This window comes from Sebastes fasciatus, chromosome 20, assembly GCF_043250625.1.
Source record: "Sebastes fasciatus isolate fSebFas1 chromosome 20, fSebFas1.pri, whole genome shotgun sequence".
Lineage (NCBI taxonomy): Eukaryota > Metazoa > Chordata > Actinopteri > Perciformes > Sebastidae > Sebastes > Sebastes fasciatus.
This window is the reverse complement of record NC_133814.1, coordinates 5,844,111-5,866,617: the sequence shown is the minus strand read 5'-3', so window position 1 is coordinate 5,866,617 and position 22,507 is coordinate 5,844,111. Positions and strand designations below refer to the sequence as shown.

At 43.3% G+C, this 22,507-nt stretch overlaps 1 protein-coding gene across 38 annotated transcripts in view; it reads right to left on the bottom strand.

Annotated features, from left to right (window-relative positions):
• Window positions 1-13,159: 13,159 nt before the first annotated feature.
• mrtfab (myocardin related transcription factor Ab) overlaps window positions 13,160-22,507 on the bottom strand; it is a 52,385-nt gene continuing 43,037 nt past the window's right edge. For 27 of the 38 annotated variants that reach the window (XM_074619891.1, XM_074619916.1, XM_074619889.1 and 24 more), the window contains 8 exons: window positions 21,766-22,149; window positions 20,658-21,650; window positions 19,959-20,165; window positions 19,789-19,869; window positions 16,935-17,075; window positions 16,681-16,773; window positions 14,786-14,849; window positions 13,160-14,695 (listed from right to left, as the gene is read on the bottom strand). In XM_074619891.1, coding sequence (XP_074475992.1) covers window positions 14,139-14,695; window positions 14,786-14,849; window positions 16,681-16,773; window positions 16,935-17,075; window positions 19,789-19,869; window positions 19,959-20,165; window positions 20,658-21,650; window positions 21,766-22,149 — 2,520 coding nt within the window. In that variant the 3' untranslated portion in view covers window positions 13,160-14,138. The remainder of the gene's footprint in view (window positions 14,696-14,785; window positions 14,850-16,680; window positions 16,774-16,934; window positions 17,076-19,788; window positions 19,870-19,958; window positions 20,166-20,657; window positions 21,651-21,765; window positions 22,150-22,507) is intronic. The other 11 variants (XM_074619903.1, XM_074619900.1, XM_074619920.1 and 8 more) reach the window with 1 other exon arrangement.

The window sequence follows — 22,507 nt, the reverse complement described above, 5'->3', positions numbered from 1 at the left end:
TTTTTTTGTATATCCTTTATTTTGTGATCATCCCCGATTCCGAGCTGTTCCGCGATCACCTGCCTCAATCTATCTTTAAATTCTGCGTCTCTGAAGTCTTTTATTTGTTTATCGTATAGTGCTTTGTGCGGGGAGACGATGTGAATGTTTATCATGATGACGTTTGCACGAACGCTGGCTCCTCTTTTGGCTTTTTACGGATGCGAAAAAACGCAGAAAGTCAAACCTGTTCCGAATACTTTAATGACGGAGTGGCATGTGAGCGTGATTGACACAACATGAAGTCGTATTTATTTGTAAACGTGTAACAATTTCGGACAATAAATACGAACTTGGTGTGCAAACGCCTTAAAGTAAAATACACCATAAAGCAGGGGATGCTTTAGGGCGTGGCTACCTTGTGATTGACAGGTCGTTACCACGGCGTTTGTCCTGTCTGGGTATTTTCGGTGTTTTCGTCTTACAACTTTAACCTTTCACAGTGTGTTGTCAGTGCATGAAAGTTAAGTATAGCCTTTTTTGGTCGCCTAAAAATGTCTTATTCAGCGTTCGGTTGTACTTAGCTCCACCCTCTCCTGTCACTTCCTGGTTGCAAAAAAAAAACAAGATGGCGACGGCCAAAAACCAAGATGGAGTCCACAAACCAGTGGGTCACGGTGACTACATCTACTTCTTATATACAATCTATGATTTTTTCCCCCAAAATCTGATTCACATTTTAAAATGCAGCAATAGATAGAGGCAGAACAGAAGCCTCTTTTCCTCAGCTATGACATTAATGACTGGAGATGAGCTTAGTGACAGATCACTGTTAATACTCCACACGTACCACCTTTAAATCAAAGATAGTACATGTTCACCTTTGCGTCCCCCGCTGGATATCACCGGAACAAGGACAAACTCTTCCTGACTGCGCATCAGGCTTCCTATAGACGCTGTGATGTACCGTCTTGTCGTGTACATTTGCAATGCTAAGCAGCAGCCAGGTGAGTGGCAGGCGCAGTAGTTGATTTTAATAGGGAGCAGCTATTTCGGTAAGTCCTCCAGCAGGCGTCTTTCTCTGGAGTTAATCACAGTGAACAACACACCACAACGCTGCAGCTCTTCTCTCCTCCTCTCTGGGGTCTCCACTGGCTCTCCCTGTTCTTCTGGCGCCGCTCTCGTCTCCTCTCGCTGCTGCTGCTGCTCCTTGTTTTTATTTATATCTATATATCTGTATCGCCTTCCCCTCGTCTCGTACACATCTCACGCTCCACTATGTTTTTTCCACTTTTCTCACTTAATCCAGTCTCTCAGGGATGTTGGGGTTGATTGTCATTATATTGGCTGCATGGTAACGATACCTATTACCCCTCATCATCACTCCCAGGCCACCGATCCAGTTTCACCCAGAACCGTGTCTTTTTTAAAGAGCCATCTTTCCTCCACTAATCCTGAAACAATCAGTTCTACACTGCCGCTGCTCCTCTCTATCCATCACCAGTGCTTTTGATCGTATTCACACGACGACCACTTTGAACAGATGAGGTGGAGGACTTTCCATTTTTGTATGAAGACGTCTGTCAAAAGCAACAATCATTAGCAATAAGATATTTATTGTCATGAAATATTTCACTGGGATACTTTAAATTAATTTCCCCAAAAAATAAAAGTCTTAATTTCATAGTTTGCCCATCATTTCTTTTTTTGTGGTATTTTTGCCTTTATTTGAAAGTTGACAGTAAATAGGCAGACAGGAAACATGATTTTTTTTTTTAAATGTTATTTATTATTAATTTGATTTATTGCTTAAATAATATACCCAGCTCTTAGAAAACATAAAAGAGACAGAAACCAGACTAGCAACATAAATTACACATAATACTAAACAAATAAACCATCCTGACGTTTCCCCCCAAGCATTAGAAACAAAGATAGCCAACTTATAAGCATTAAAATTAAATAGCCATTCCATTCTGTCATCGCCAGTGCACCAAAACATTTCTGGATTTCGAACACGACATTTCATTTAAAATAGATATTCTTAACTCATCATAATATGGACAATACAAACGAAAATGTGATTCATTTTCAACTTCTCCTAATTTGCATAATTCACACAACCTGTTGTCCTCCTGGATTATTTTACATCTGCCAACTTCAACAAGGAAACAATGGGAGAGAGAGAGAGGGTGTGTTAGGGATATGCAACAAAGGTCTCTGGCCAGAATTAAACTGGGGGTCATTGCGAGGCATCATCTGCTGTAACCGTTTGGCTACCAGGGCGCTCCATTTTGTCCATCAGTTCTATCTTTTACATTATTGCTCTCACCAAACTACTTGTGACACTGCTACAAACTAAGTCAGATGGGGCAACACAGAAAGACTGGAAATGAGTTTAGCCAGATTATTGTCTAAACCACCTTATTTGTAAGAACAATTACAAGAGCCTGTAAATGTCTGTAATATCATTGTACAGAAGGAAACTAGGAGAATCAGCACCTCTAAATCTGAGGCCATGGTTCTCAGCAGGAAACCGGTGGTTTGCCTACTCCGGGTAGGGAATGAGTCCTTACCCCAAGTGAAGGAGTTTAAGTATCTCGGGGTCTTGTTCGCGAGTGAGGGGACGATGGAACGTGAGATTGGTCGGAGAATCGGAGCAGCAGGGGCGGTATTGCATTCGCTTTACCGCACCGTTGTGACGAAAAGAGAGCTGAGCCGGAAGGCAAAGCTCTCGATCTACCGTTCAATCTTCGTTCCTACTCTCACCTATGGTCATGAGGGTTGGGTCATGACCGAAAGAACGAGGTCGCGGGTGCAAGCGGCCGAAATGGGTTTCCTCAGGAGGGTGGCTGGCGTCTCCCTTAGAGATAGGGTAAGAAGCTCAGTCATCCGTGAGGGACTCGGAGTAGAGTCCTTGCTCCTTTGCGTCGAAAGGAGCCAGTTGAGGTGGTTCGGGCATCTAGCACGGATGCCTCCTGGGCGCCTCCCTTGGGAGGTGTTCCAGGCACGACCAGCTGGGAGGAGACCACGGGGAAGACCCAGGACTAGATGGAGAGATTATATCTCTACTCTGGCCTGGGAACGCCTCGGGATCCCCCAGTCAGAGCTGGTTAATGTGGCCCGGGAAAGGGAAGTTTGGGGTCCCCTGCTGGAGCTGTTGCCCCCGCGACCCGATCCCGGATAAGCGGTTGAAGATGGATGGATGGATGGAGAAGGAAACTACAGTATGGAATATTGTGGAAATGTACTTGAGAATACTCAGAAATAAAACGCACAAGACAGAAGTCAGGAGAGATCGACCACTCTCTCTCCCAGTTCCACAAGTCATTCACTATTCATGCTTCCAACAAAGCTCACAACTCTTATCAAGATTGGCTGCTTAGGTTGCCTGAGGTATATCAACCTATAGGATTATGGCAGAGCTGCACAGGGTTGCGGGGTCAAACCCGATTTGGGGCCCTTCAGTGTGGAGTTTGCATGTCCGAAGCCATGCAGGTTCTCTACATTGACTCTAAATTGCCCATAGGTGTGAATGTGAGCGTGAATGGTTGTCTGTCTCTATATGTCAGCCCTGTGATAGTCTGGCGATCTGTCCATGGTGCACCCGTACCCGCCTCCAGTCCTCCCTGCGACCCTGAGCCTAACCTCAGTGGTTGAAGATAATGGATGAATGGATTATGGCACATGTTAAAAACTCACCAGTGTATAACATAATTGTATAAGGTCATTGTATATCTTAACCTTTGGTAAATCACTTCGTATAACCCTTTAACCTGGCTACAAGTGAATGTCTTATTTTACACTCATACATGAATGAATGAATGAAAGACTTTATTTCGAACATATAATAAATAAAAACAGATACAAAATAATAACAAACAAAACAAGAGTTATAGTGTCCGAAAAGGAGTAGGTAGAAGAAAAACTTATATTACCCTACCCCTTTCTCACTTCTCCTCTATTAACTCATATATCATAGAATGATAATATAATATAATATAAAAACTATACATAAACATCATGGAAACACTGTGCAACGCCTGACCAATACATGCAATCTACCAGGGCTTATAGCCGGAAGGCAGGAGATATAAAGGATGACTCAAAATGCCTCCTTACTTTTACAGGTAGAACCAGGGAGTCAGTCTGTAGACTGTTCTGGATGTTTATGAAGGACAGTTTGAGTGATCATTTTACACTTTGCTTTTGTTTTCTATTCAAAATAAGTTTCAAAGACCTGGCGGTTCGTATAAAACCTGTTTGAACATCTTACTGCTAGTGTTTCTGAACATTTCAGATGAGATCTCAGCAATTAACTTAGCGAATATATTATTATTACGGAAAGGAATGATGAAACTATGAAAACACGACCCCAAAACACTCTGACAACTCTCCTCCAGTACACCGTGCTTTATTCACCTTCACGTTTCCGTCTCTCTTGCCCTCATCAAGGGGGTTTCACTCCAGTGATCCGTCATCTGACTGACTGATCAGCATAGATGCTAAGTTTACAAAACAACATTGTCATCATCATTTTCAAAATAGCATGTTTACTTTCACCTATAGATGATACAGATATTTACAAGAGGAAGTACAAAACACTTAATATTATAACTAACCTCTCAGAATATTCCTTACGAAGCTTTTTTCCTATCTTTATTCAAGAGCGTGGTCGTTCAGATTTCGTAACGCTCACGAACAGCGGTCTCCTGGATGAAAGCCCTGTGTTTGTTGGACCCATCCGCCTCCACTCCCACGCTAAAAGCCGCCTTGTGCGGTGATATCAAATGCTGACGGCCATGACAAAGCGGCCGATTTGGCGCCCTGGGAATGAGAATGTAGTCATAGTTAAAAATAAACCCAAGTCATCATTAGCTGGAATTATATTTTTTGAATGTAATTAAATCTTTGCTACAACACAAAGACACACACAACAAGAAAGATCATCTGGTGCTGCTACACGTGAGCCTTGTACTTTGAACATTTATTTATTTATAACATGTTATTTTCAGCACTGAAAGTGAAATAGTTCCTTCAGATTTCAGACTGCATTATAAGACAGCTACTGTACCCACGATCCCAGTACTACCATTGTTCTAATTAATGTAACTGATTCCCAGTCCAATCGGCCTGATCACGTCTCTGTTCTGTCGCTCTCGTCAAGCGTCTGAACTAACGCTTCCCTCCAATTAAACTGAGAGCTCAGGGCTGTTTGGGCTGAAGCGGTCAATTAATTGATGCTTCCATTGCGATGAACCTACTTTCATGTTGCGCTCTCATCACGTGCATTGAGTATTGTGCGCTGATCCCGTATCAGATCAATGACACAGACACAGAAACATGAACTACCAAACCTGTTTATTGTAATGAAATGACCAGTAGATAGATAGAAATAGAGCGCTTTTTCCCGTTGTGAATGTGAAGTTTCTGATCAAACCTCTCGTCTAATATCCGTCTTATGACACTAGTTGGCTCCAATGGGCTACTTGTCAAACTGTCTGACACCTCCGGTATGCTAATGAAGATCCACTGATCTAGAATGAAACTGACACAGAGGGCCATTGCGCCTAACTTGACATTCATGCTTCATCGTTCATAGTCAACATACTTTTTATCACACACAAACCTCTTCTGCAGCTCATGACTTTCACCTAAACTACAATATTGCACATTTTTAAAAACAGGTAAACCATCTTTTTGTCTCTCTGCTTCACCACTCTCCATCCCTGTGGAGGTTCAAACCAAAAACCTGTAAACCAGGCCAACACGGGGCATTGCGTAACTCTCCCTTACACAGTTTAGCAGTCCCAAGGTTATGTTAAAAGACCTCAATTACATAGTGACTGGTCAACCGGGAGTGCGGCCGCCCTTCCCAAAGGCCAGTATCATCCCACCCAGGTTAACACGTCAGGTAGATCTGGATAAAATCCAGTTATTTCATATTGACTTTGATATGAATTGAAAATGCAGCCCACAAACGGATCAAATATTCTTTTTCACTCGTAATGCTGTTTTTGCATCTCAATCATTTGGCCCCAGGGCAAAAGAACCCCAAACAGCTCACTTACTTTTAAAAGAGACACAGCATGAAGAAAATCTCAGTGCTCCGTGCAGTATGTGTTTACGCTCGACTTTAATATCTTAAATACAAATATTGATTGAAATGACCATAGGTGTTCCACTAAGTTTTTTAACACATGAACATAAAATGTGAACAGCAGATTGTAGCAATAAGATTCTCATACAACGGTTCGCATGATGTCTTACGGAAAGTTATTCCTATTTTTTTGTGTTTCGTGTCAATTTCCGCTCCAGTCTTTTCAAAATAAACTTCCGTCTTCACAGGAAACAACAAGGTTAGGTTTAGACAACAAAGCTACTTGGTTAGGTTTAGGAAAAGATTGTGGTTTGGGTTAAAATAACTCGGGGAGTGTCGTAACTTAAGTACGGAAGTTGCGTGAGAAAAAAAATCAATGTTGACACGGGATACAAACACCGGTCTCCCGGGCAAAAGTCTGGTGTTTTTTGACCCGCCCATCCACCCTGACCTCCTGCCTATACTGCCTTTGTTGCTCTTTCCTGGTTCACAATTACGTAGATTACATATGAATTGATTTTGTGGGATATATATACAAATTACAGTGCATTACTTTTACGTAGGTATAGTTACGGACCGGGTATGAGAACAGCCCGCATGAAGACAGCACCACTGTTGTGTTCAGCAGGTAGTTGCTAACTTTGATAGTCTTTTATTTTGTGCCGTGCTGTTAGTGCAATTGGGTTAATCAAAGCATCTTCGCTGAAAACCGCTGCCTGCTGTGGCTGGAAATGGCGCTGATAAAAGCTGTGAGAGTGAACCAGAACAGTAAAGTAAAGTTGTGGGCCGTAAAACCAAAATAATGAGCTGAAAGACGCTAGAATGCTCCAAAGAGCTGAGTGGAACAGCAGAGTTGCCAGAGTTTGGCATCAATGGGCCAAAAATCCATAATAACCTTTCAGCATATTGTAATTCAAGTGTTCTGAGAGATAATTAGACTTCTGCACCTCCTCATGACTCTGTCTTCAGGCTTTAAAAAAAATCTAGCCTGTAACGGGAGACTTTGGCCAATCACAGGTCATTTCAGAGAGAGAGCGTTCCTATTGGCTGTGCTCCGGCTGGTGGGAGGTGCTTGGTATTTCTTCATCTGATCTCAACATGGCTGCCGGGTCACAAACTTTCTCATTTTACAGCTAAACAGTACATTACAAGATGTTTCTGAAAACATTTGAGGCGAGAAATAGGCATTACAGTAACAGAATATTGATTCATATTTGATCAGTGCTGCCTAGTTTGACTGTTTGATTGGAGTTTGCGATTGATTGACTCTGATTGGTTGTTTTCCTCCGGTCTGTGAAATCTTGCAGATGCCATTGGGACACCGGAGGACACAGAGGCACAGAGGCCTGTCTCATGCACTACTGTCAGGATATAGTGACGTTTTATAAAAATGAATTTTTTTCTTCATATCTGCTCCATTTCTACCCACTGCTGATTTGATAATATAAAAATATAGATTAGTCAGATCAGTAGCACTGCCACAAATCTTTATTAAGCTTCATTTTCATTTTTTTTCAAGACCGTCTCTAAGAGGTATTGATTCAACTCTATGAAGCGTTGAAGGTTTTATTGTTCTGAAGCTGTTTATTGTTATAAGTTGTTTATGGTATTCCTCCCCCGTAACAGTCACACTACAAATTGTCAGCACAGATAATAGAGGACTGTAATTATTCTGAATGATATTCAGAGGGTGGATCAGAGCATTTAGTTTGCGAGCTCAAAGTGACTGTATGTTTTGTCTGCACTATTTGCCCGCCCTCCTCTGCGGCTGTCTCGCTCTCTGTCTTTTTTGCCCACGTACTCTCGTCTTTCAAACAAACAGGTGTAGAACAAAACACTCCTGCTATTCTCTCAGCGCCCTCCTCCCTCCCTGATCCCCCCCCCCCCTACCCTCCGTCTCCCCCTGCCCGTGCAAATGTCAGCCTTCACATCCTCTGCTATCAAAGGCCCTTCGGTCGCAGCAGGATCCCCCCGAACCTGACTGCTCTTCTCACATCATACGACTTCACACAAAGAGGGAGACGGAGGCATGACGAGAAACATTTGCTCTCCCTGAAACACAGTACAGACAAACGAGTACAAAGTCATGCATGTTCAGGTTTGGTTTTGTGCAACTTTTCTGCTCAGTAATGGGTAACACAGGATCTGATTGGCCCCTACAGTGTACACCAGATACAAAACTGCACATCAACAGTAAAGACAGTAAAGATGATGACTACAAAATGCACTTCAACTCATCTTGATTAATATATTGTTTGTCTAGTACAGGGGTCTGCAACCTGCAGCTCCGGAGCCACATGCGGCTCTTTAGCTCCTCTCTGATTGACAGCTGCCTCCGTTGAATGAACAGCCAATAGGAACGCTCTCTCTCTCTCTGAAATGACCTGTGATTGGTCAAAGTCTTCCGTCACAGGCTTGATTTTTTAAAGCCTGAAAACAGCCATGAGGAGGAGCAGAAGTCTAGTTTTCTCTCAGAACACTTGAATTACAATATGCTGAAAGGTTATTATGAGATTGTTGCCCAATGATGCCAAAAACATTCTGCCTACTGCAGGTTTAACGCACACACACACACCACGCGAGAGTGGTACCGACCTTCTTACCTGACTCTCGGCAGGACAGTATTTCCCAAAACGGCTGACCATCCCTTTATGGGAAGCAGCCTGGAAGAAAATCATCAAAAACAAATCAGCAAAGATGACAGTCTTGTTGAGCAAAATGCCATTTTCTTTTTATTGTCCCAGTGTTCACATTTTGGTGATAAAAGGTTTTCTGAGCACGTGTGATTAACAATCATGCGTGGCGGGCTCCTGTCAGTGTGGAATACAGACGAGATCTTTAGCCCTTGTGGCGCTCAGCCCTTTGGAGCTCACTGTAGTTAATTAGTGGCATGGCCTCGGGACTTTTATCAGCTCTGTGTATTGAAGAGAGAGAGAGGGAGAGATGGTGCTGATGCGGCACTGGGGAGGTGCTGTGACCTGTGTGTGTGTGTGTGTGTGACGTGAATCTGTAAGAGCGTACTGAGCTGGTTGCATGTTTGCGTGCTATGCTTTGAATATCTCTGTGTGTGTGTGTGTGTGTGTGTGTGTGTGTGTGTGTGTGTGTGTGTGTGTGTGTGTGTGTGTGTGTGTGTGTGTGTGTGTGTGTGTGTGTGTGTGTGTGTGTGTGTGTGTGTGTGTGTGTGTGTGTGTGTGTGTGTGTGTGTGTGTGTGTGTGTGTGTGTGTGTGTGTGTGTGTGTGTGTGTGAGAGAGAGATCTACCGAGGGCTCATCAGGGTCTTTGAGAGATGATGAGGGGCTGGCTGAGTGAGACTTGAAAGGCTGGTTGAAGGGAGTGAGCGAGTCAAACAGGGCATTAGGGCTCGATTCAATACGGTGTTGCAAAGAACAGATAGTGGAGGGGATGATGAAGAGGTCACTTTACCCTCACTGTTCAAAACAAGAGCTCTCTAATTACTGACACGTCTTCCCTTAATTCTGGTCTGTGGGTAGAAATGAGTCTCTTTTCGTTGAGGGATTTCTCCCTGCAGGATTTCGCTGCAGCAAAATGATGGTACTAGAAAGACAGCCCTGACATTCACCTCTGATGTTTTAGATCACAGACAACTTTTCTATTATCATACTCTACTGTACCTGCAGGAAATAACTACAGATGACAACCAGGAAAACAAGAAAAAAAAGGGGGGGAGGGTTTTTTATTTACCTCTTACACCATATTTCTATTGTGGGAGGGTATTGCACTTTTTTTGTACACAAGTAAAGGGGAGGGTCCAAAGAAAATATAACAATGCTGGGGAGGGTCTGTTTTTTTTTATAAATTGAATATAACATTCAGCTCCCCTCCCCTCCTCACCTCAATATTTCGTACAGTCCCTAATGAAACAAATAAAATACTCACCCTTAAAGGGACTATTTGTAACTTTCAGAATTGCTTGTTAACAGCGACACCTGTGGCCGTTAAGTCAACGAAAGTCAGCGTCTGGCTCGCGCTTGCTCGCTCTAAATAGACATGAACGAGCATCACTCAAAACAGTGAGGCGACACACGTCAGCTAAAACCACAATATCACTCTATATTTCACCTGCTTGGCAGTAATGTTAGCTGACCAGACGAAGGTCTCTCCATGAATCACTGCTGATCCTAGTGTTGGCTTTTCCTGCCTCAGCAAAAGCGGGTCGGTGCCGGGGCTGAAGCAGGAAGAGAAACGTTATCGCCTCCCGACCGCGGCCGGAGGGAACAGGGGAGACACCGGCACGCGGACGGAGGCGATAATGTTTCTCACTGCGGAGCCCCGTCACTTCACAAGACACGGGAAACCTCTGTTGGTCTGGAGGAGCTGCAGTAGTTATTTCTGCACAAACGTCCACTGTACATTCACTAGATATTCTCAGAGCTAAACTAACTCTTCTGCAGTGTGGAGTTAGCGCGCGTTCACGTCTAGAGGTGGAGCGAAACAGCGAGAACGCGCGCTGTGTGAGTGAAGGCAAGCAGGCAGAGGAGGAGAGACTACGGCCACACGCGAGCGCATATGCGAGCGTGCATGGGATCCCGACCCGGTACATTTATACGCTTAAAAAGTTACAAACAGTCCCTTTAAGATTTTCTTTTAACATGAACTGATGCATTCGGTATACAGCTTGTCATGTGCAAAAGGAAGTGTCAGCTTATATCTGATTACATGTAGAAATCAGTGACAAAGTTTTCAATGTTGCTGCTCATTTCTGCTGGCTACCATTCTGTTTGTAAGGGTTTACTACCTCAAAGCCCTTCAACTATAGTATATCTTTTTTCGATACTATGAAAAAAAAAAGTCATAGTATAGTATATTGAGATCATAATAAGCCATACTATACCATACTATGAATTTTTTCGACATACTATACTGTGACTTTTGTCTATTTTTTTCGACATACTATACTATGACTTTTTTTTAAACTTTTATTAGCATGGTATACTATGGCTTTTTTTCGATATACTATATTATGACATTTAATTTTTTCAACATACTATGCTGTGACTTTTATTTTACTTTTTTGGACATGGCATACTATGACTTTTTTTGACATACTATACTATGACTATTTATTTATTTATTTGACATACTATACTATGACTTTTAAAAAAAAAAAGTCATAGTATAGTATGTCGAAAAATTTAAAAAAGTCATTGTATAGTATGTCGAGAAAAAAAAAAAAAAGTATGTCAAAAATAATGTCATAGTATGTCGAAAAATTTAAAGAGTCGTATGTCGAAAAAAACGTCATAGTATAGTATGTCGAATTTTTTTTTAAAAAGTCATAGTATAGTATGTTGAAGAAAAAGTCAGTATAGTATGTAAAAAAAATTTAAAAGGTCATAGTATTCAGTATTGGGTCCACTCCTGTTTATCATTTACCTCCTTCCCCTTGGCACTATCCTCCGTCATCACAATGTCCGATTCCACTGCTATGCCGATGACACACAGGTCTACATTTCAACTGCACCCACTGCAGCCCTGCCACCCGCCTCCCTCACCACCTGCCTTCAACACATCAGGAGCTGGATGAGCAGGAACTTTTTAAAACTCAACAGCCATAAAACTGAGGCACTGCTCATCGGCTCCAAGAACAACATCTCCAAAACTCAAAACATCACCACTGATGGTTTCCCAGTACCGTTCTCCACCCATGTCAAGAGTCTTGGGGTCACCCTGGACAGCACACTCTCTTTTTCATCTCACATAAAAAACATCACCCGGACTGCCTTCTTCCACCTCCGCAACATCTCTAGACTCCGTCCATCACTATCCCACTCCAGCACTGAAATCCTGGTTCACGCTTTTGTTACATCCCGGATCGACTATTGCAACGCTGTCCTCTCTGGCATTCCCATCAAACTACTCAACAGACTCCAAATCATTCAGAACTCTGCCGCCCGGATCATCACCCGCACCAAATCCTCCGACCACATCACCCCCATCCTCATCCAGCTGCACTGGCTCCCTGTTAAATCCCGGATCGACTACAAAAACCTTCTGCTCACCTACAAAGCCCTCCATAACCTCGCCCCCACCTACCTCACAGACCTCCTCCAGGAGTACACTCCCTCCCGTTCCCTCCGTTCATCATCAGCCGGACTTCTGACCACCCCCACCTCACGCCTCAGCACCATGGGAGCCAGGGCATTCAGCTGCTCTGCTCCCAGGTTATGGAACTCACTCCCCCCACACATCCGGCAGTCTGACAATATCACATCTTTCAAATCCCTCCTGAAAACCCACCTGTTTAAACTGGCCTACTCTCTCTAGAACTCATCATCACCCATCCTATGTGTTTGTACAAATATGTCTCTGTCATGTCCTGTTGTTTTTATATTGTTTTTTATCTGTCTATGTTTTAACAGATTTTTGTAAGGTGTCCTTGGGTGTCCAGAAAGGCGCCACTAAATAAAATGTATTATTATTATTATTATTATAGTACAGTATGTCGAAAAAATTAAGTCATAGTATAGTATTTTGAATTTAAAAAAAAAAAATCATCATATAGTATGTCGAAAAAAGTCATTGTATAGTATGACGTAAGGGAATCAAACTTCAGACTCTCTGGGACACTCAAACTTGAAGTTGGAAGTCATGTTTTGGATTTTGGAACGACAGAAAAATCATGGCAGCAAATTAAGTTTTCCCTTCAAAAAATGCAGGTCCAACCTTTGTTTTCTCAACATTTAACTATAAAAGATAAAATACCAGCATATAATCTAAAAAGGGGTAATTTCACATTTTGATGTCCACTGTCAGTTATCTGTCCTGTGTTTGGTTCTGACCATCTAACCATCCAGATGGCTTCTAAATGATGGTTTGAGACAGATTTCTTTACAATGGCTCCCTCTTGTGGTCTTTCTTTTTATCACCAGGATAAGGCAACTTAAACCCTAAAATAACGGGAGCAGGTCATTAATGATAGTAGTAATAAATAATTAAGTAATGAATAAAGCAAGTGCAGATGTAGCTCTTTGTGAACCTATTGTTTTTTTTGTCTCATATGTGACACTTTGTATTTTATATGTTCATCTGTTGTGACCATGTAAAAGAAAAACAAACACCTTTTGAGTTTTTATAATATGTTTATTTTTTTACACTTTTTTTTCTTTAAAAAATGACAAGGTCCAAGTCTTTTTGGAAGCCCCGCCCTCACCCTATGTTCCCCAGCCGGCTAGCTCGACTCTAAAGCAACCAGCAAAGAAAAATAGTCATATGGACAATTGATAATATACACCCCATATACAGCAATACATAGTGGTCTACCATAATGTTACCAATAATACGCAACCTCCAATGAGGCTTCAATTCAAACTGTTGCCACTGATATGGTTCATTTCAAAAGCAACTTTCAACCAATGACGGTTGTGTTTTTTTGACTAGTGTGGGTGGGGTCCAGGTTGCCACGATGAGGTGACGAGGTCACACCATCGACGGCTCAGCTGATCGACATTACGCATGGTGGCTTTCATTCAGCCTCAGACAGCGTTAAGGTTCGACTGTTGACCCAAACACCCCCCCGCCCTTTTAAACCAATCAGATTCAGCATAAGTGCAAAGTTTAGGAGGCACTGACACACACACACTCTGCTATCTGGAGGAGCCCGAGGAAACGTCACAGACAGTCCCTCATCAGCTCTACTCTGTCAAACCGTTTCCAAGAGTTGAAATATTGTATTACAGTGACCTACAACTTCCTGCTGATTCTCTTTTAATCTAGAAAGAAATGAGATTTTATCAGCATTGACGTGAACAGTCTGCTGTATGATCCCTATAGAGTTAAGTTTCAAAAAGTCCACTTCAGTTCCACCAAGTTCAAGTCCTTTTCTATGAATTTAACTTCTGTGTTTCTTGCTTATTTCATCCTGCATACAGTAACAGCCAGTGAAAGACAGGGCAAACTGTGTAAATGTGTGTGTGTTTTGCATGTGCCAGTGACCCCCCGCAGTGGTAGAGACAGCATAGAAAAGGTTTCTATATGTGCATGAAATAAAGACAGAGCCTGTACACCGTGTGAGCGAGTGTGTGTCCATCTGTGAGCGGGGCTACAGACACGACTCCCAGTGCAGCTGCAGGTCCGGGCTGTCCAGAAAATCGGTGGAGAAGACGCTCGGCGGAGTGTGCGGCACCAGCGGGGCCAAACTCGTCCCTCCGTCGCCGCCTCCTCCTCCTCTACCCCCGCTGGCGCTCCCCACCATCGAGATGTCCAGCCAGTCCATGCTGTCTAGGGTGGGGTCGCCAAAGTCCAGCCCCGTAGAGTGGGGGGAGAAGCCCAGGTCGGACGTGTCCATGGGGGAGGGAGGGTGGTCCAGGATGCTGGGCGTGCTCAGCATTTGGCTGTGGAGGTCGTCGATCAGCGTCAGGCCGCCGTCGGGCTCCACGCCCAGCAGTGGGGCGCCGGTGGTGCTCTCCAGGAAATCTTCCAGGCGTCCGCTGCCTGTGCAGGGCTCTCCCACAGAAGGCTGAGGGGAGAGGAGGGGCTCCGTAGGGGTGGGGGTGGGAGGGGAGAGGTGGAGGGGAGATGGGGGAGAGCATGGGGAGGGTGGGTCGGAGTGGAGAGGGGCGAGGGAAGGGTCCGGGTTGGCCTTGAAGCCGGGGATTTCTGAAGGAGAGGCAGAGAGAGAAAACATGTCATCAGTACAGGAGACAACAGACTCATGATGTCTTTCTCTTTAATGTTTGAGTTTATTACCTCCACTCTTGAGCAGGATGTCAAACAGGTCGTCCATCTGCTGGCTGTTGACGCCGTTCTCTTGCTAAAAGAGAAGAAGATTTTGTGTTTTTATTCAGCCACCGATTACACATGTAAACACAGCACCACTGGCATCTCCACATTAGACAAACATGCACTAAAACACAAACTCCATCTGAAAATGCATAATTTTTGCTCTGTTTTTTTTGGTTATTTCTGTGGTTTCCAAACTTTTTTAAACCACAGCAGTTTTTTAGTGATTAGTTATTTTTTTCATGGCACCCCACCTTCCCCACACACGTCATATGAAGTATATGATATTGGGCTATATACACAGAATTTACTTGACTTAACTATATGAACTTAGAGCAACATTAAGTGAAATAATATACAAGTATTCTCAATCAAGAAAGAACGTCAGCGGTTTTATGTTGCTGTGCACATTTGAAGATAAATATGCAATGCATTTTTTTTTTCATTTGCTCTGTTCAAAAGCAAAATGAGTTTACATTTTAGGTTTTCATTGACCAAAAAAATCCCGCACACATTCAGTCGCATTTTTCAGTCGTCTGTCTCACACGCGTCTGAAAGAAACAATACCCTTCTATATTGATCAATCCAGCTGTCTACACAGACCACTTCAACTCTATTTTTTGTTTCTGTTTTACAGGCGTAACTACAGTGATTGTGTGTTGGACTCTGACTACTTCCAAAATGCAAGTGACCGACACTCAACACTGTGCCTGAATGCATCCCGTTGACACAGACAGAGGACTGAAGCAGCTGCTGCTGGGTGCTCTGCTAACATGCTGCTAACGCTACGCCTCCTGTGTAGTCACAGTGTTAGTCACTTAAATATTGAATATGTATGTTGGCTAACGAGGTGTTTTATGTGTAGAGATGTTTGGAAATGTAATATAAAAATGTAGATAATGTAAATGTTTCCTTTTTTATTCGATGTTATTAAAAATCTACAGTTAATATACAGTAAAAACTATTTAATTAATCTTGTGGAACCCACGTTGGGAAGTACTAATCTAAAAGGTCAAATATAATACAACTGTTTTAGTTATATTGTCTGGTTTTATGTTGTTGTATAGCCTGTATGCAAATAAACTAAAACTAAAACTAAAGTACATGTAGAAAGGTGCTAGATTAGGGATTGGAAGCATTTCTATTGCCTCCGCGCGGCTCTCATCATGGCGACGACTGAGCCGGTGGCTTGCAGCTAACGGTGCTAACAGCGCTAACAGTGAAAACAACGGCAAAAGTGTTGACAGATCTAACAGTGTTAACCTAAGGGGGGAACCGGAGGGAGGATGCTACGCTTCTGCAATGATGCCGTTGGTTGGTACGCTGTTATCAGCTGTAACCGCCGTATGAGAGCAGTGCAGAGCGGCGGCCGTGAGCTTACAACACACACAGAGGGAGAGTGACTTCATTCTCTGCTCAGGTAGACTTTACTCCACTATATCTTTACATAGCAAATAGTTGTTTGCTTCTATATTAATGCCCTGGATTTCATCACTTTTTCTACCTGCAAATGTCTCACATCTGAATGCAACAAGTTTACAACCACTCTCCGGTATACATAGATGCGTTTCACATAATGTTTTCAGTAAGTAGGAATCAGAAATTAATTCCGTGAAATACCTGAAAATGTTTTTCTTTTAAGTCAAACACAAATGGAAAACTTATTCACAGTCGAGCATTATCACACAGTAAATCCAACACCACCGCAAACTCTCTGCCCCAAATTTTCCAACTGCCTTCAGTTCAGTAACATGAGCACACAAGCTCAGTGAGAGAAGCTAAGATGGAAAATGGAGGAGCAGACAGAAACAGAACAACACTAAAGGACAGATGGAAAAGAAAAGACGTGCTGGAGGACGTACTTTGGAGCGCTGAGTAGGAAGGGAGGTGTTGGGTTTGGGAGAGGGAGGGGTGAACAGTGTGTGCCGGTCATAAGGCGGACACACCTCCTCTCTCTGTAAGGATGAAGTGATGGAATGAAAAGAGAAGAGAAGAGAAGAAACAAGGAGAAAAAAGTTAATGAAGTCGGCAACATGCCTGAGCGGTAGAGATGACATGATGATGGGAACTGTCGGGGGCGCAGGAGGAGGAGGGGGGAGGTGGGGGGGTGTCTTACCTTCAGAGATGAGATTAAGTTGCTTTGGCTTTCACTGTCTGACATGTCTTCAAAGAAAGGCTGCAGGTTGGGCGGAGCGGTGACTGACTGGCTGGGTTGTGGGACGCCGTTGGTGTCCAGGTGCAGCCCTGCCTTCTGTCCCTGAGTGAGGAGAGGGACAAAGACATATTTAGACTGGACAACAGCAGCAGACACCAAATATGTTTGATAATAAACTGTGACTGGCTAGTAGTCATCTCTAAATAACAGGCTGCTGGCTCACATTTCATCAGTCTACAGTCTGTTTGATTTTAAACTGGGTTAGTGGCGACACCTTGTGGCAGGAAGACGTTACTGCTGGGAAGATAGACAGTCCTGCTGATCTACAATACTGTGTGTTACAGTACAAATATTTGGCTGATGCTTTTGACCAAAGCTCTCCTACACACACACACACACACACACACACACACACACACACACACACACACACACACACACACACACACACACACACACACACACACACACACACACACACACACACACACACACACACACACACACACACACACTCACACTCACACTCACACTCACACTCACACTCACACTCACACACACTCTGAGGAATTTCAGTCAGTTCAGTGTCTTGCTCAGGGACACTTCAAAATGTGAATGAAAGAAGACGGGAATCGAACCACCAATTACAAGCAAAAAACCCTTCAGCCTATAACAGCTGCTAAACTGTCTGGTACATTTATGAGATGATTTCCTCAGTTATGAAACGGTCATAACCTGTTTTCAAACTTTAGACTTATGCATCAATGTATAGTATATTATATTATTATACATTATATATATTAATACATTCAAAACACAGTTATAAAGCACTTTGCAGAAAAGGTCAAATAAAGAAATCAAGTGAATATGATCAAAAAAACATAATAAATATAATACATAATGATATAATATCAAAAATATGTATACAAAAATATATATATATATGTACAACAAAACAATAAAAAAAAATAAAACACTAATTATTACAAAAATTAAATAAACCTAAACAAAATAATAAAAGTAAGTATGTAAATTAGTTTTCAGAATATCACCCTTTACATACAGTGCTGTGAAAAAGTATTTGCACCCTTCCTGATTTCTTATTTTTTTGCATATTTGTCACACTTAAATGTTTCAGATCCTCAAACAAATTGTAATATTAGACAAAGATAACCCAAGTAAACACAAAATGCAGTTTTTAAATGATGATTTCATTTATTAGGGGAAAAAAGCTATCCAAACCTACCTGGCCCTATGTGAAAAAGTAATTGCCCCCTAAACCTAATAACTGGTTGCGCCACCTTTGGCAGCAATAACTGCAATCAAGCGTTTGCGATAACTGGCAATGAGTCTTTCACATCGCTGTGGAGGAATTTCGGCCCACTCGTCTTGGCAGAATTGTTTTAATTCAGCCACACTGGAGGGTTTTCGAGCAGGAACGGCCTGTTTAAGGTCATGCCACAGCATCTCAATCGGATTTAAGTCCGGACTTTGACTAGGCCACTCCAAAACCTTCATTTTGGGTTTTTTAAGCCATTCAGAGGAGGACTTGCTGGTGTGTTTCGGATCATTGTCCTGCTGCATAACCCAAGTGCGCTTGAGCTTGAGGTCACAAACTGATGGCCGGACATTCTCCTTCAGGATTTTCTTGTAGAGAGCAGAATTCATGCTTCCATCAATTATGGCAAGTCGTCCAGGTCCTGAAGCAGCAAAGCAGCCCCAGACCATCACACTACCACCACCATGTTTGACTGTTGGTATGATGTTCTTTTTATGAAATGCTGTGTTAGTTTTACGCCAGATGTAACGGGACGCACACCTTCCAAAAAGTTCAACTTTTGTCTCATCAGTCCACAGAATATTTCCCCAAAAGTCTTGGGGATCATCAAGATGGTTTTTGGCAAAAGTGAGACGAGCCTTTGTGTTCTTTTTGGTCAGCAGTGGTTTTCGCCTTGGAACTCTCCCATGGATGCCATTTTTGCCAAGTCTCTTTCTTATTGTTGAATCGTGAACACTGACCTTAATTGAGGCAAGTGAGGCCTGCAGTTCTTTAGATGATGTTCTGGGTTCTTTTGTGACCTCCTGGATGAGTCGTCGATGCGCTCTTGGAGTAATTCTGATAGGCCGGCCACTCCTGGGAAGGTTCACCACTGTTCCAAGCTTTCTCCATTTATGGATAATGGCTCTCCCTGTAGATAATGTCTCTCCCTGTGGTTTGCTCGAGTCCCAAAGCCTTAGAAATGGCTTTGTAACCCTTTCCAGACTGATAGATGTCAATGACTTTGTTTCTCATCTGTTCTTGGATTTCTTACGATCACGGCATGATGTGCTGCTTTTTGAGATCCTTTAGCCTACTTAACTTTGTCAGACAGGTTCTATTTAAGGGATTTCTTGATTGAACAGTGATTGGTCAGGGAAATTGAACTCAGCTTTCCAAAACATGTGGTTGATCACAGCTAATTCATGATTTAACAAGGGGGGGCAATTACTTTTTCACATAGGGCCAGGTAGGTTTGGATATCTTTTTTCCTTTAATAAATTAAATCATTATTTAAAAACTGCATTTTGTGTTTACTTGGGTTATCTTTGTCTTATATTAAAATTTGTTTGAGGATCAGAAACATTTAAGTGTGACAAATATGCAAAAAAATAAGAAATCAGGAAGGGGGCAAATACTTTTTCACGGCACTGTATATATAGCATTGGTTCATGCTATATACTTATCACTATATAAATAAACATTAAATAGATAAATAAATGTACAATAAAATATAATTAAAAAGCAAGTGCCATTGTGTCATTGACTGTGTTGTACCTTTTTGATTGGCTCGGCCTCCGGCGGCTCTTTCGATTGGCTGTCTGTGCTGGGGAGTTTACTTGGAGTCGACTGCAACCTCTTTAAAGAGGACAACAAGCAGAGAAAGTTGCAGATAAATATTCCATCACAGATTAAACCCTGTGCAGTCCACTGCAGTTTTACCGTACCTGCAGTGTGATGCGTCCGTTGGGTTTGGCCAATGACGACACTCCGTTCTGCCCGTCTGTGGTTGGACTGGTGAGGGCGATCAGGTAGTGGTTGCCGTTGCTGTCGGTGACCAGCGTCGGTGCGCCATTTGCCTTGAGGAGGTCTAATGAAATGGCCTGAGTTTGGATCTGAGTGCCATTCTGTTGGTTGATGAAGACCGGGGTCGCCTGGAAACGGAAACCAAATAGTATGTTTCAGGGACATTAAGATTTTTCATTTAAAACTTTAATATATTTTATATAAATGAAAACTTCAACATATTAGCCACCACCTTGAAGGGTTAGTTTGGGTGTTTTGAAGTGGGGTTGTATGACATAATTATCCATAGTCAGTGTATTACCTAGAGTAGATTCTAAATAGCGTACAATTAAACTGATATTGATTTTTTTATGTGGGTCTTTCTTTTAGGTGGCTAAAATATATTTTGCTGCCGGCCCCGTCCACAGCAGTACATTACTTTGGTCCCGCTCGGTAACTCCTGTCTGCTTCTCCAAACTTGGTGCTCGCCGACCGCCATCTACTGTAGGTAATACACTGACTAAGTATAATTACCTCATACAACCCCACTTCAAAACACCCAAACTATCCCTTTAAGAGGGTTGATGATGTTGGTTTCCATATCAGATATGTTTCATTATGTGGAGCTGATGGGACATTACCTGTTGTGTGGTGACAGCTGCAGTCTGCTGTTGTCTCTGCTGCTGCCTCTGCTGAGCCCTCTGTTGCTTCCTCTGCTGGGCTTGGATCGCTGCAGGCTTCTGGATCTGCACCTGAACTTGCTTCAGCTGAACCTGGTTCTTCTGCTGGCTCTGTTGAACTTGCCCTTGAGTTTGTTTGAGCTGATTCTGCTGCGCCAGCTTCTGCTGACTGAGTTTCTGTTGGGCGAGTTTCTGCTGTGCTAACTTCTGCTGCGCCTGGAGCTGTTTCTGTTGGGTTTGCTGTATGATGAGCTGCTGCAGCTGCTGCTGCTGATGGAGCAGGATCTGGGCTTCTTTCTTCTGCTGTTGTAGCTTTTGAGGGTTCGACGTAGCCTCCGCCACTTTCTGCAGTTGCCCCTGCTGTTTGGGCTGCAGCATCTGTTTCTGCTGTTCGGCTTGTTGGATCTGCAGCCGATGAATCTGCTGCAGCCTGAGCAGGGTCTCCTGGGAGCACTGCATCGGCTGGGCCGCTTTCTTTGCCTCCGTTACTCCTTCCATGTCCTCCTCGGGCTCCACCTCCTTCTTCACCTTCACCACGATGCCGTTGGGGAGGGTGGGGGGCTGAATGGCCGAGGCTTTTATTAGAGTTTGAAGTTTAACCTCTGGGGATGTTCTGCTCTTCTCACTTCCTTCCTTCTCCGACGCTACTCCTCCTGTCGTCTTGCCCTGCTCCAGCTGGGACCTGAGGGTCTCCACCAGCCTCTGCTTCTGCCTCAGCATCTTGGTCAACTCCTCGATCTGCTTGTCTTTCTCGTGGAGCATCTGGTCCTTGTCCAAGGAGGACGTGTCCATGGCTACACCAGACAGGGGCTCTGGAGGCTGACATGAGGCAGGTGAACGCCTGGAGAGGCTGCATGAGTTCTGGATCTCCTCTTTGACCTTGGTGAGCAGAGAGACGTTTGATGGGTGCTGAGGAGATGGGTGCAGAGTGAGCTGGGTCAGGGGAGAGCTCACCTGAAGGACAAAACAAGAAGAGAATGATGTTCAATTATTTGCCAGTGTCTTTAACAAAAAGACAATAATTGGCATCCAATAAACAGGCTTCTTGCTTCACATGCATATATCTCACCATCTCTCCAAACATGTCTCCATTACAGCTCGTCTCATCGGGACTCATCCCAGCCAACGACCTCTCCGACGGAGAAGGGGACACCGGAGGGCTGGAGCTTGTGCTGCCGAATCGCATGACGCGCCCTGGAATCACCTGAGCCAATGATGACAAATCTAACTTAAAGCCACACTCTCCCATTTGGTGGTCAGGGGTGGTAGTCCTGGATGGAGAGGATGTAACGATGCCAGCAGCAGAGGTCGAGCCCTGCTGGCTGGCATTTTTCAAAGCCGCCGCGGTGCCACCGTTTTGCTCCTGGTAGTTGCGGAGCCTCTCGATGAGATCGTTCTTGGTGCCGGAGACGGTCAAACCACGCAACTTCAGTTCCTGTTTCAACTCGGCGACCTGGAGGATGAGAAACCAGACCAGTACTCACTTAGCAAGCGTTGACTCAGAGTGAGAGAGAACTGAACTGTAACTGAAAACTAAAAGTGGAGTGCTCAGTGGAGCATAATTTAGTTCAGAGGAAAAAAGTCCCAAGATTAATCTGAGGGGGTCATAAAAGGATTAAAGGCATAAGAAAGAAAAAATGACATGACATGACATGATTATTCTTTTCTGGTTTTTCTTTTTTACTTGTAAAATATTGGACATTGTTACCTCTCCAGGCCTCTGCACATTTAAAAAAAAAAAAAAAAAAACGAAACAATCTTAGATGTGACCAAAAATCACTCTTAAGTCAAAGCTAAAGGTTGGGAACCGC